This window comes from Chiloscyllium plagiosum, unplaced genomic scaffold (assembly GCF_037043375.1).
Source record: "Chiloscyllium plagiosum isolate Xiang-an unplaced genomic scaffold, Cpla_swu_hap1 HiC_scaffold_9, whole genome shotgun sequence".
In the NCBI taxonomy this organism is placed as follows: Eukaryota; Metazoa; Chordata; class Chondrichthyes; order Orectolobiformes; family Hemiscylliidae; genus Chiloscyllium; species Chiloscyllium plagiosum.
In genome coordinates this window covers 27,441,354-27,455,928 of record NW_028270147.1, presented here as the reverse complement: position 1 = coordinate 27,455,928, position 14,575 = coordinate 27,441,354, and the positions used below count along the sequence as shown (strand labels likewise).

Below are 14,575 nucleotides of genomic sequence, written 5' to 3'. Positions count from 1 at the left end.
AAATTTGAAGTTGTCCAGCAATTTCTGTAGAGTCAGTGATGCCATGGAGTCCAGAAATGCGTCTTGGGTTGTACATCTGGTCACCAACCATCAAAGACTGGAAAATCTGGCCCAAGATTCCAAGTGCAATGCATCTGATTTTCTTTATTTTGGTATCATTAACTATCAATAAAGAGTCAAGCAGTATTGTTTAAATTATGTCTGCAAGACAGAGTAGTCAGTTGCTTTGTCTCATTGCACCAACTTTACACCTTTCTTCCCTCTAACCTCACCCACTCAAATTTACTAAATCACAATTAAAATGTTTTCAGAGGGGACACATTGTTTTTGCAACTGCAGAAATTTGTAGGTATAAAGACTTCCCGTTAACGTAATATTTACGGTGCATGTAATAAGGCTACTATAAGGTTCTGCTATAACGTGGTAGTTCTGATCTCGTGCAATCCCATGTTAAGAAAATCACGTAATAGCAGCACCATTTAATGGGGATGGGGATGGAATCACGTTACAACCAATGCACATTTTAAAAGCTTGTGCTTTAGAAACAGTGTCCCCAGTTCATTAATCACATTATGGAAAATTTGCATTAACGAAATGCACGTTATAGCAGAATGACCTGTATTTCCATATGATTTGCTGACTGGGCTTTGTTATCAGTTTGCGATTTCTGTAATGCATTAATCACAAAACTCAATGCTTATAAAGATAATAATCCATCACTCTATCAGTACACTATCTTCATAAAACTATCACACTTACCTCGAATTAAGGAACTTATGCCCAGTTTAGTCACAAAGACATTATCCATCTCTTCACTTCCAGTGAACAGTTCTGCTACTACATACAGATTTGGCCGTATTCTTCTGGCAGTGTCCAGCATGTACTGCAGACAAGAAAGCAACAGCCATGGAAATTACATTTATCTGAATAGAAGTAAGGTAAAATCAAAAACCTAGTTTGGGCAGAAAGATAAGTCCATGATGAAAGTCATGCAGAAAAATTAAACCATTTAGCAAAATGGAAAATAAATTACTATGTTAGTGGATGTTGAAGAAGTGAGAAAAGTGTTAAAAGGACAACAATATCAAATAAACATCATGATTATAAACGTATTAGTAGTACACCAAAAATAACATGATGGGAATAGATAAAAATATAATTTTAGCTACATGCTCTTTCAAAGTCGCTTCATATTTTCTGAAGTCAGGTCGAGACCAGTTCCCACAAACTGGACAGCTTGAAGGAATTGGATGGCATAATTCAGCTCTAATTCCATTGGTATTCAACAGTACCTGGCATTAGTGGACAGAATATTGACTTCCTTTTATGATCAAACTCCGTAGCAGCTCCATTGGTGAATCCACCATTTTAACTTTAAATCTTGGAATCGTACAGTATTTGGCCCATGAGTTTTTTTCAAGAGTCATTCGGAATTGCCATTCATTCCTAATGCCCTGAAAAAGAAAGCCCTCTAGTTTTGGACCTCCCCATACTGGGAAAAAGACTTTCTCTATTTACTCCATCAATTCCTCTCATGATTTTATAAACCTCTATAAGGTCACCCCTCAGCCTCTGACACTCCAGGGAAAATAGCCGCAGCCTATTCAGCCTCTCCCTGTAGCTCAAAACCTCCAACCCTGGCAACATTCTTGTAAATCTTTTCTGAACCCTTTCAAGTTTAACAACATCCTTCCTGTAGCAGGGAGACCAGAATTGCACACAGTATTCCAACAGTGGTCTAACCAATGTCCTGTCCAGCTGCAACTATCTATTCCCAACTCCTATACTCAATGCACTGACCAATAATACAAGCATACTAAACATCATCTTCACTATCCTATCTACCTGTGACTCCACTTTCAAGGAGCTATGAACCTGCACTCCAAGGCCTCTTTGTTGAGCAATACTGCCCAGCACCTTACCATTAAGGTGCGAGTCCTGCCTTGATTTGCCTTTCCAAAATGCAGCACTTCACATTTATTAAAATCAAAACTCCATCTACCACTCCTCAGCACGTTGGTCTGTCTGATCAAGACCTGTTGTACTCTGAGGTATCCTTCTTCTCTGTCCACTCCACTTCCAATTTTAGTGTCATCTTAAAACTTATTAACCATACCTCCTATGTTCACATCCAAATCATTTAGATAAACAACAAAATGTAGAGGACCCAGCACTGATCCTTGTGGCAAACCACTGGTCACAGGCCTCCAGTCTGAAAAGAAACTCTTCACAACCACCCTCTGTCTTTCTACCTTCAAGCCAGCTCTGTATCCAAATGGCTACTTCTCCCTGTATTCCATGAGATCTAACCTTGCGAACCAATCTACCATGAAGGGATTATGTAATTTCTTGCCGACATTGATAGCAGTTTCCTTTTTCTACCTCTAAATCACAATTTGGGCTCTGCAAAATTAAATTCCTAAAGTAAGTCTTTTGACATCAATTTCGTATCAGCTGTACAGAAACTTTAAAGAAGAGGCAGGTTATTTTTTTCCGCACACCATTTATAAATAAATAGAATGTAATACATTGACTATCTACCTGAGCAATCAGGCAAGAGCATACTGTAACAGCAAATGTACAACAGAAATCATTCAAGTACCACAGAATCTGATCATGTTACATTGTTAATTACAGGAAAAACAACACACGTTTAAGGCAGGATATCGAAACTGTAAGAGCATCTACAATTTCCTAACTTTGGTATTTAACTTCTGACATTAGGAAGACTTAAGTCTGTTGCACATTTATTTGCCTTATTTTGTAAGCCCAATAGCTATAGTTGGGGTTGTGTTTTGATGCTTTTGTCTCGTTTTTGCTAAGCCTTCAGTCACAGCCTAGTAGTTTTAGGAACTTCAGATACGAGTTATTGCAAACACTGCATTTAACTTTACTTAAGATTCCCAAAAGTTGATATAAAGCAACTATTGTACTACCAACTTAGATACTCATGCAGCTGAAAACAACAAAAACTTGGATGTCCCTAACTTTAAAAAAAAGTCATACACTGAACAAATTGGCTGGTAATGCACAATTTAAGTGAACTGAATGCATTACTTAAGCCAAACCAGCATTTGCTGCTTGTGGGATAAATACATAATACTATTTGATTACAAACTTCAGGCACTTTTTATCTGAAAAGTAAATCTGCAGAATTAAATGAGGTTATGTATACAATAAAAAAGGAAAATGAAAAAACAACAAATTACAAGAGCCCTTTCTAAAGCAACCATGTGGAATGAGCCAGTTTGCAGCTGGAAGGCCACCTACAGAAACACTGATATAGAGGGCAGAGGCACTGCATGTGCTTAAATACAATTGAAAATATCAACTTCTCCAAAATTAAAAGCCTAAAACCTTTTCATAATATCTATTATGCATGTTTAAAGAGTTACCAAAATACCTAACAGACAGGGATAAAAAACTTAATCTGTACCTCAGCGACACGAATAGGTGTTGAATGACAGTTGTCTAAGCGCACCCCATAGAAGATTTTGGCTGTAATTTCTGTATACTTTTGCATGTGTGCCCAAAGATAAGGGCAGTCTTCTGGCTTTTTTCCATATCGAAGTTTAACACTATCACCCCAGCAAATCAATTCTCTTCTCAGGTAAACATTCGAACCTACAATAAAAATAAAATGTAACTTTTAAAAATGTATAGTAACTTGTAATCACATCATAAACAATTACTGAATTTTTGACAATGGCGCAAAAAATACTGCAGTGCAAGGATTGGAAAATAAAATACACTTGTTTATGACCATGAAACAGGAAAAGACCATCAGGATAAAAACACACATTCCTTCATGGAATCACAGAATTGCTATATCTCAGAAAAAAGCCATTTGGTCTGCTATGCTTGTGCTGTTGAAGAAATTTGGGTAGTGTCACTACTCACCCCTAGAAATGCATAATTATTTTCATTTCAGGCAACTATCCAACTCTCTTTTTCAAATACACATAAGGACCTATGACATTGTTCAAACAGTCTAATCCTCAGCCGAGATGCTAACTACTCATCGGTTAAAGGTTTGCCTCATGTCATATTGATTCTTTTCTCAAATCGCTTAGTAGTTGTCTTCTGGTTCTTGTCCTTATGCCAATGGGAACAGTTTATACCCATCTATTCTGTCAGGGCTCCTCACCATTTTAAATACCTCTATCAAATCTCCTTGCAACTTTTTCCTCTACAAGGAGAACAACCACAGCTTTTCCAATCCTTTCATGTAGTTGAAGTCCCTCACCCCTGGATCAGTTGCAGGAAATCTTTTTTGCACCCTTTCTAAAGGTTTCGCATTTTCCTAAACTGTGATGCCCTGAACTGGACACATTAGTTAAGTTTCGCCAAACCAGCATTAGCTGCTAATGGGACAAATACGTAATACTATCTGATTACAAACCACTTTTTATCTGAAAAAGTAAATCTGTAGGATTTAATAAGATTGCCTGTACAATAAAACAAGTAAAAAAAGACATTCACAAGAGCCCTTTCTAAAGCAATCATGTGAAACATTGCTTAATGAAATTGAATAACTAGGTTTTCACCCCATTCAACTTAAGCAATCAGCTTTGGCCAAGTGACAGTAGGGTCACAAGATAAACCTTTAAAATTAGATTAACTAATGTCAAATAAAATTACTGTTTGAATTCAAATTAAATTCCAATCCCTAATGAAAGCAAAATTGAAAGATTTGAAAATATTTTGATTGTCCATGAATAATAATTTCCAAAAACAGAAATGCCATCATCCTGAACAGCTCAGATCTTCAATATCTTACTCAATTGCAATGGCAATTATGGGCAATTAAATTATTATTGCGTGTGAAATTCAAGAAGAAAGCATTGTGACAGCAAATAGACATAAAATCATTACTGCAGATGTAGGCCACTTAATCCCTCAAGTCCAAACAGGCTCCCTGCCAGAGTCATTCTGCTAACCCCACTCCGAATGCCTGCTGGTTGACAACTGGCGCAATGGCTACTGGTTGTACATTTAAAGTCTGGTTTCTTGCACATACTCTTCAAAGTGACATAACAGTAATGAACACAGAAGTTTGGGAGTGAGTTATTAATTAGAGAGTTTTCTTTTAAAAAAGATGCATCGTTGGTCAGAAATATGGGCTTAACAATGAAGCATAGGTTTAAACTGGCAAAGGCAAATTTAGAACCTATGCTCTGAAGATCTTCATATGGAATGAAGAATGTTTTTGAGAGTTCCTCACTGAAGAGAGATTAATATGATAGAGTCTGGAAAGCAACATTTTGGAACTATTGATATGCCATTTCTCTTAACCTTTTATTCATCTTTACCTTGCTTTCAAATTTCTTATTTTTAAATTACTATCTATACATTTGCTTTCCCTTTCAGAAGATACTTTTGTTTCAGTATTATGAAAATATTATCTGAACAAATATAATTCACCTGGCTCAGCAAAGTTCCTCAGAGGGTCGTCACCCATTACCCAGCCATTATGGGCCATAAAGTACACTGCCTTTTCTGGTTGATACATCATTGGCTCCTCCTGTGCCAAAGACATCTCTTCAAAGTCGTAAGTGAAGTATCTGTGCACAAACCATAGATTTGTTACAAAATTAGCAGATCTCACTCAAGACAAAAGGTACTCAGACCAAGTACTTACGAAAGCAAGCAATACACAGCAATTTTATTACTTTTGATACCAATTACTTTCCAAGATGCAATTTCAACTTCACCAACTTCTGTTACAAACAAAGCATACAGTGTGCATAATTAATAATTAGCCAGATTACAACTGCATTCTATTTTTGTTATTAAATTTCAGAAGCAGCTGTACATGCTTGGATTAGGGACCTTCCTCTGCAGATCTCCCCTTTTGGAACATGAGCGAAAACTATATAAAATGTTTTTGTGTGAAACCTTTACACATTTCAAAGCCAGGTTGCAGAATTACAAGGCCAATGTTTAGCTCCCAGTGTCCAGCCTCTTTGAAGAAAGAATTCAGGCAGCTCACTGACAGGATTCAATATGCCAGTACTAATGCCCTTTCAAGTTGAAGCATCATTTAGACCAGGAATAGGTGTCCTTATGGCACAACAGGTTTGTCCAGACTCTCTGACCTAGAAGCTCCTGTTTTAAACCAACCTCCAGAACTTGTAATGGATGGTCATTCAGAATGATTTCAAACAGTTTAAGCATCAACTTGTAAATACTTCCAATATATGCCATGTGAAGGCTGCAGTTAGCCACGTGATGCCAAAAAAAAAACCTGAATACTCTATCATGGCTATTCACAGCTTGGAACTACACCATGGTTCTAAAATTGTATGGTTCACAGTGACTCAAGACTGGAGAACTGCAGGACTTGTCTTATGTAGAGAGGTTGACTAAGTTTGGACTTTTCTCTCTGGAGAGGAGGAGGAAGAGAGGTGACCTGATCAAGGTATACAAGGTAATGAGAGGCATGGATAGAGTCAACAGCCAGAAACTTATCCCCAGGGCAGGACTGACTGGCACAAGAGGTCATAGTTTTAAAGATATTAGAAGGAAGGTATGGAGGAGACGTCAGAGGTAGGTTCTTTACACAGAGTTGTGCATGGATGGAATGCGTTTCCAGTGATGGTGGCGGAAGCAGAGTCATTAGGGACATTTAAATGACTGCTGGACGTGCACATGGACAGCAACGAATTGAGGGGTGCTTAGGTTAGGTTCTTTTATTTTACATTAGGATTAATCCTTGGCACAACATCGCGGGCCGAAAGGAATGTTCTGTGCTGTACTTTTCTATGTTCTAAGACTCCTTGAGGAGCTGCCAGCTCAATTGACTAGACAAGCTAGTGTGGATCAGATTGAGGCCAACAGCATTGGGTTTGATCTCTGTTAGAACTGGGATGGATTTGGAAGCTGGCTCTTCATTCTAGCACTGGTGTTGTGGGTCAGAGGAAAATGTTGATCCATTTATTTGAAAAGTAAACATTAGGATACAGACTGACAAACATCCTGAGAACAGCCTAAACAGTTGCACTGCAAAAAGGTCCTAGTTTACTGCTCCACTTTATCAGACTAAGATTGTGGATTTGCAACTTAACAAGTCGTCAAGAGGACAGCGTAAAATATTGTGCAAGTACTCTAACTCGGTGGCTCCTGCTGCTCTCCAAAACTGCACTGCCTGCTATTTGCCAGTACATTATGATACTCTACAAGTTAGAAAAAGCAATGATAAACATTAACATTCCCAAAATTCGTGAAGTATTTCAAAATCAAAAAGTAGCATCAAGAATGGTGCAGCCATCCTGGGAAAGAGCAGTTAAGATTTGTGTGGTTTTTGAAAGAAAACTCCATCATGAGATTTGCACATTGCTGGAAAAGCCAGCATATTTTGCCCATTCCCAATTACCCTCGAATAGGGTGGGTTGCTAGACATTTCAGAAGCCAATTATGAGTCAACTACGTTACTGTAGATTTGTCGGCAGATGTAGGCCAGACTAGCAAACAATGCTAGGTTGCTTTATACAAGGAACTTCAATGAGCTTGATGGGCCTTTTAAAACAATCAATGTTACTATCATGGTAACTATTATGGCAACTAACTTTATGTTCATCACTAGTCAACATCTCCCGCAAAATAATGGGTAACAGTCATGTGCTGGATGTGGCATAAAGTACAACTCACTGGCAGAGATCACGAACTTTAACTTGCTTAAAGACATCAAGCAGTGTTCAATTAAATTCACGCAGAGTATGAACAATGCAGCCACATGTTTCATGAGTGGATGACAAGAGTCACTCCAGATTATAATTGTGCACTTGAGACCCAGACCATGAAACTTATCACATCACTTATCATATCAGCATTCTCGTTAAAGTCTGTTGTGAGAGGTCCCTCATTTCTCCACGCAGCATCTCAGGAAACCATGGAATGGACAGGCAAATTATGGTTTACAAGTTTATCTTGGCATACAAAAGTTGCTCTTCAAGGAAACTGACATACTAAGTATGCTTAGGTTTAGTGGGGTTTTCACTGTACCTTGTCACTAGAGGATTTTTTAATGTTACAGGTCCAAGTTTAGGGCCATAGTCTGCCAGGCGCTCGTAACTTACAGTCCCCAAAATGCAGTTCACAGCCTGAAAGCACATGACACTGCATTAAATTTCTTGACAGTAATAAAGTCAGCTCATTTAAAAATTCACTCAGTGACAGGAGTAAAACTGAAATAAAACCTGCCTGCTCCTGATGCCAATGTATTTCCTGATAACGTTCCAGGTTTAACTCTTCCAGTTTTTGACGGACCCAGTTACAGCACTCTTCTATTTCTTTAGGACTGTTACTATGAAAAGAAAATACAAAAGAAAACGTGAACAATTCATGGCTCACAGTAAGCAGTTTGGTAATCAGTGGATTTGTAATTCCATAGCATCTTTCATGACAGCCATTGAAGTATTTTGAAATGTAGTCACTGTTACAAGGTAGGGAACAGCAGGATCCTCCAAATAGCAGTAAGACAATAATACCTAAAAGAGCCAAAGAATTTTTTTTTTGATATTCTGGCCAGGACAACAAAATAAATTGCTTGACTCTTTTTCACTTATTGCGGTATAATTTTTCCTGGTTCAGCAGAGAGGGCAAATGTATGTCTTGGATCCCAGTATATTTGCATCCTTTACCTTTAAACATTCCATTTTTTTTTTTACTATCCAACATTTCTTACGGGTGCCACGACTTTCAACACCTTACAGTATGACAATTCAGGCTTCAAGCAATTCTTCATTACGGGCATCCATAAACATGGTCAACGGCTTCTGGGACATTTTAAAAGACAAATCGCCTGTTTTCACAACAGAGGGGAATAAGGCAGTTATCGTGGTTGTGGTGGGAAGGTTATGAAATATTGGGTGGAAGCAACAAGTTAGAGAGTTAGTATGAAAGGGTTTAACGTTTTGAAAGTCAGTACACGTGTAAGGCTAAATGAAATACATCTGAAACTGTTAAGATTCTGATCATCATTTTAACCCTCTCTACCTAAAGGTATAGTAGAGGTCTATTAGCTGTTACATTATTTGAGAGATAGTAAGAGGCAGCATCGGTAATTACAGGCCAGTCTAACTTTGGTGAAAAACTAATTTAAAAAATAACTTTCACTACAGTTAAAAAATTAACTTACTGGATTTTACGAGACTAATATTGTAAGAGTAAAAGTTCACATAAATCACTGACTTCTAATTTATTTCTAGCTGCCAGACCTTCAACAGTATATCCTTTACAGGAGTCAGGTATAATACTGGCAGGGTGCATGTGTGGACATCAGAAGCTGCTCTCAGATTCGCTGAGTAATGATGACAAATGCCATAAGCTTCATTATTATTAAAAATGCAAGATATGGATAGTTTGGCAGCTCAGAAAAATGTGTGTTATTAAACAAAAGTTAATCTCAAATGTATGTACTCAAATACATTGCAATGCACATACATTTATTTGTTGAAACAAATACCAAAAAGGCTCACTTTAAAAACCCTTTAAAATTATAAGCTGTAAAAATTAAATACCACACATGGGGACTCTTGTGGCACAGTAGCAGCATCCCTATCTTTGATCCAGGAGTCCCAGATTCAAATCCCATCTACTTGATTCGAAAATATCTTAACTACTGCACATGGAGTTGCACATAGGAGGTTCCACTTAATAAGGTGGTTCATGGACTCCCAGGCTATGTTTTCTGCAGCCTTGAGAAGTCTGTTCAATATATACTGTTGGCTTTGAGGGGAATGCTCTTCAAATTTTGTTTACAGTTCAGCACCATGTTCTTGATCTTTGTCTACCTGGTGCAGAGGGCTGGTGGGCAAGCAAAGCATTGGGCTTCCTAGTAAGTGTGCTCCAGAGCCTGGCCAGGATGACCACAGACTGGTTCAGGCAGCAGGTGGTTGAGGGGGTTTGTTTGGGCTGACTTCCTGCCCCTCATTTATTGATGTGTCCATGCCTGGTGCATTTGAGAGAGGACCCTTATGCCCATTAGAGACTTTCTGTGGCTGGTGGCTGCTGTGTGGACTGGAGTGCATGACTGGCCTGAAAATGAAACCTTAATTTACATTTTATGTTGACATTAATTGCTTTTGTTAATTTAAATTTAAACAATTTAAAAAAACACTAAACTGCAGAATCAACAATCTACTTCTCCCTATTTATCGTCTATTTATATTTAAGTAAATTTTGTATAACTTACCCATGAGGCACAAACAACTTCAGTAATGTGCTTATGTTAATAGCACACCCAAACCTCTTAAATTCAGGATCCTGAATAACCTTAAGAGGCTGCTTGGTGTCACATTTTTTCTTCTCACCTTAAATAGAAATAAAATAAACTTCTACAATTGTTAGCCTTAGAAACACAAGGATTAAAAAAAAACTCAAACTTTTTAAAATGCAAATATTCTCAATACATCATGGTAAATAATTTTTGCGGCATTCAAAATTCATGGGGGCAGCAGGCAAATTCTCCCCAGAACTTTATTCGCCCATGGGGCAAGCCTGAGAAATTGCATCGCTGTGAACAGAAGGTAAGGAGGACTTGCTCCTCCAACTACATTCTACTCACCTTTGAACTTGTCCAGAGGAAATGTGGAAGAGAAACAACCTATAATTTCTCCTCTTGAGCAGCTAGTTAAGTGTGTGTCAATAGTGAGAAGGTTGGTATGGTATGCAGACTCTGTTGTTGAATGGCCTTCTTCTGCACCATTTATCTCTCCACTCTCTCCCCCCCCCCCCCCCCCCACACACACACAGACAGACATTTATCTCTCCACTCTAGAGGCTTCCTGCCTCTATTCCTGATGAAGAGCTTTTGCCCAAAACATCGATTTTCCTGCTCCTTGGATGCTGCCTGGCCTGCTGTGCTTTTCCAGCACCACTCTGATCTAAACCCTCCTTCTGCACCATAACTAATCTGGGGCAACTAAGCATAGGAGGGGGCCGAAATCCAGCAGCTACCTATCCTACTGGGTCTTGGAGGAGTTCAGAGAGGGGCAGGGAGAGGGAGAGAGGGGCAGGGAGAGGGAGAGAGGGGCAGGGAGAGGGAGAGAGGGGCAGGGAGAGGGAGAGAGGGGCAGAGAGAGAGAGAGAGAGAGAGGGGCAGAGAGAGAGAGAGAGAGGGGCAGAGAGAGAGAGAGAGAGAGAGAGGGGCAGAGAGAGAGAGAGGGGGGCAGAGAGAGAGAGAGAGAGAGAGAGGGGCAGAGAGAGAGAGAGAGAGAGGGGGAGAGAGAGAGAGAGAGAGAGAGAGAGAGACAGAGAGAGAGAGAGAGACACAGAGAGAGAGAGAGAGAGAGAGAGAGAGAGAAGACAGAGAAAGGCAGAAAGAGGCAGAGGGAGGCAGAAAGAGGTGGGGGAACAGAGGCAGAAAGAGACACAGAGATGGAGAGGCAAAGAGAGACATAGACAGAGAAAGAGAGAGAAGGCAGACAGGCCACTAGGGGGCTGGGCAAAGGAGAGAGGGAAGCTGTCAGGAGAATGTGAGAGACATTGCAAACAGGCTAAGCAAGGTGCTGCAAGGAAAAAAAAGTTTCAAAATTGCCAACAAAGAAATGCTCATCTACGTAGGAGTACTGAAATCAATGAGCTCAGGAATGCCTGCAAACAAATCTGGTGTCCCATAATTAAGGCTGTTTATGTTGAGCAGCTACTTTATGGAGAAATATGTAGTGAATGCTATTATAATGAACACTGAATTAATACAATTAATTTACAAGATACAGTAAAAAGAAAGGAGCAACTGTTTGGTTAAAATATCCGAGCTTTGTGCATGCAATGAAAATATACCATTCATCTCACCAAGCTGAATCATGTTTGTGAGATACAGCTATTTTGCACAAAAGAAATCGTTGCTAACTTTAAAAATCACACAGCATCAGGTTATAGTCCAACAGGTTTAATTGGAAGCACACTAGCTTTCGGAGCGACGCTCCTTCATCACCTGATGAAGGATCGTCGCTCCGAAAGCTAGTGTGCTTCCAATTAAACCTGTTGGACTATAACCTGGTGTTGTGTGATTTTTAACCTTGTACACCCCAGTCCAACACCGGCATCTCCGAATCATTGCTAACTTTTGCCTTTTGTCTTGTGCCATTTTTAAATCCCACAGTATTTAAGGAATTTAAGACTCCCTTGTATATTGTGGCTTTAAGTTTGATGGAAATTTGATAACTGAAGATATTGACATATTCTTCAAATTCTACTGCCACGTGTAGTGATTATAACAAGGGCAGCCAGCTGGACATCATAAAATACACGTTCCTTGATTGGGACTGTTAATCCGGTCCAATCAGGGAGCCCTGGATGTCAGATTAGAACAGGCATATCAGATATACTGTTCACTGAGAATGGGATGTGAGGGAGCTGGATCAGTGTCAAGGACTCTCCACGTTTAGGAAAAGGATGACAGGATACCAGCCTCTGTGGAATTAGTTCACCATGCAAGTCCAAATAGTCTATACCTCAACAATTACAAAGGTCATGTGACTGAATTATCTAATAATTGTGTTAGTGACAATGAAAACCAGTAATAAGGCACCTGAAAATCAAGACTGCCAAACAATCTCAAAAGCAATTCAAAATGAAAAATTGTGCGCCAAAAGTAGTGTACCATATTGTAGTGCATTCTGGAAGTCAGACACAAATTTGTCAACATTAACTTGATAGAATTCCCAAAGCCGCAGTTGAGGAAAGATGTCCTCCCACATGATTATGCGAAGATTCTGTCAAAAGAATAAAACATAGTTACCTTCCATCACAGATTTACTTGTTTCTGTGAACTTTTAATCCAACTTGCCCTTGCTAGCATCTGTGTACTGCATGAACCTCCTGTCATTTCTTTAAGGCTCAACCTATCACAAACATGCTGCTGTTCCCTCTCGGCTCACAAATGTATGTTGCCTCACCTTAAATGCATCAATGTCATTTACTAAAACTACTCTGCTGCAAGGCATTGTGGGGGGAGAACCAGCCAGTGGCTGGGGTACACATTGGTACCAATGACATAGGTAGGAAGAGGGATGAGGTCCTGAAGGCTGAATTTTAGGAGTTAACAGCCAGATTGAAATCCAGGACCACAAAGGTAGTAATCTCTGGATTACTATCTGTGCCATGTGCTAATGAGGGTGCAGCATAAGATAAGGATGCAGAAAATTGATTAGAAAATTGGTTAAGTAACAGAAAGCAAAGAGTAGACATAAATGGGTGTTTTTCTGGTTGGCAGTGGCTAGTGGTGTGCCTCAAGGATCAGTGTTGGGGGCTGCAATGAATTATCATTTACATAGATGTTTTCGAATTGGGGACCAAGTGTAGTGTGTCAAAATTTGCAGATGACATTAAAATGAGTGATAGAGCAAAGTATGCATAGGTTAAATGAGTTAGCAAGGTTCTGGCAGATGAAGTACAATGTTGGTACATTTGAGGTCATCCATTTCGGTAGGAATAACAGCAAAGTAGATTCTTTGCCAGCGTCGGTGGTGAAAGCAGAGTCATTAAGGACACTTAAGTGACTGCTGAACAGGCACATGGAGAGCAGCGAGTTGAGTTAAGTTATTATATTTTACATTAGGATTAAACCTCGGCACAACATCGTGGGCCAAAGGGCCTGTTCTGTGCTGTACTTTTCTATTATTTAAATGGTGAAAAATTGCAGCATGCTGCTGTGTAGAGGGACCTGGGTATCCCTGTGCATGAACTACAAAAGGTTGGTTTGCAGGAGCATCAGATAATTAAGGAGGCAAGTGGAATATTGTCCTTCATTGCTGGAGGAAGGGAGTTTAAAAATAGGCAGGTTATGCTGCAGCTGTGTCGGGTTTTGATGAAGTCACACCAGGAGTACAGTGTGCAATTTTAATCTCATTACTTGAGAAAGGATGTGCATTGGAAGGAGTGCAGAGGAGATTCACTAGATTGATACCGGAATTGAAAGGGTTGGCTTATGAAGAGAGATTGAGTAGGCTGGGACTGTACTCATTGGAATTTAGAAGAATGAGTGGGGATCTTATAGAAATATATAAAATTATGATGGGGAATAGATAAAGTAGACGCAGGGGGGTTGTTCCTAGCGGGTGAAACTAGAACTTACAGCTTAGGTCAGAGTGGTGCTGGAAAAGCACAGCAGGTTCAACCTGGATAAATGCGAAGTGATGCATTTTGGAAGATCGAACTTGAAAGTTGAGTACAGGATTAAAGGCAGGATTCTTGGCAGTGTGGAGGAACTGCGGGATCTTGGTGTGCAGGTACATAGATCCCTTAAAATTGCCACCCAGGTGGATGGGGTTGTTAAGAAAGTATATAGTGTTTTGACTTTCATTAACAGGGGGATTGAGTTTAAGAGCCGTGCAGCTCTATAAAACTTTGGTTAGACCGCACTTGGAATACTGTGTCCAGTTCTGCTCGCCCTATTATAGGAATGATGTGGATGCTTTGGAGAGGGTTCAGAGGAGGTTTACCAGGATGTTACCTGGAATGGAGGGCTTATCTTACAAAGAGAGGTTGACTGAGTTCGGACTTTTGTCATTGGAAAAAAGAAGGAAGAGAGGGGACCTAATTGAGGTGCACAAGATAATGAGAGGCATAG

General features: G+C 39.6%; 1 protein-coding gene across 2 annotated transcripts in view; it reads right to left on the bottom strand.

Annotated features, from left to right (window-relative positions):
* The window catches only part of LOC122554223 (glycogen debranching enzyme-like), a 100,402-nt gene that overhangs the window by 55,241 nt on the left and 30,586 nt on the right, over positions 1-14,575 (bottom strand). For both annotated transcript variants that reach the window (XM_043698893.2, XM_087990501.1), the window contains exons 7-13: positions 12,608-12,719; positions 10,196-10,313; positions 8,203-8,305; positions 8,005-8,102; positions 5,425-5,564; positions 3,437-3,624; positions 760-883 (exon numbers count right to left, since the gene is read on the bottom strand). In XM_043698893.2, the coding sequence (XP_043554828.1) occupies positions 760-883; positions 3,437-3,624; positions 5,425-5,564; positions 8,005-8,102; positions 8,203-8,305; positions 10,196-10,313; positions 12,608-12,719 (883 nt within the window). The remainder of the gene's footprint in view (positions 1-759; positions 884-3,436; positions 3,625-5,424; positions 5,565-8,004; positions 8,103-8,202; positions 8,306-10,195; positions 10,314-12,607; positions 12,720-14,575) is intronic.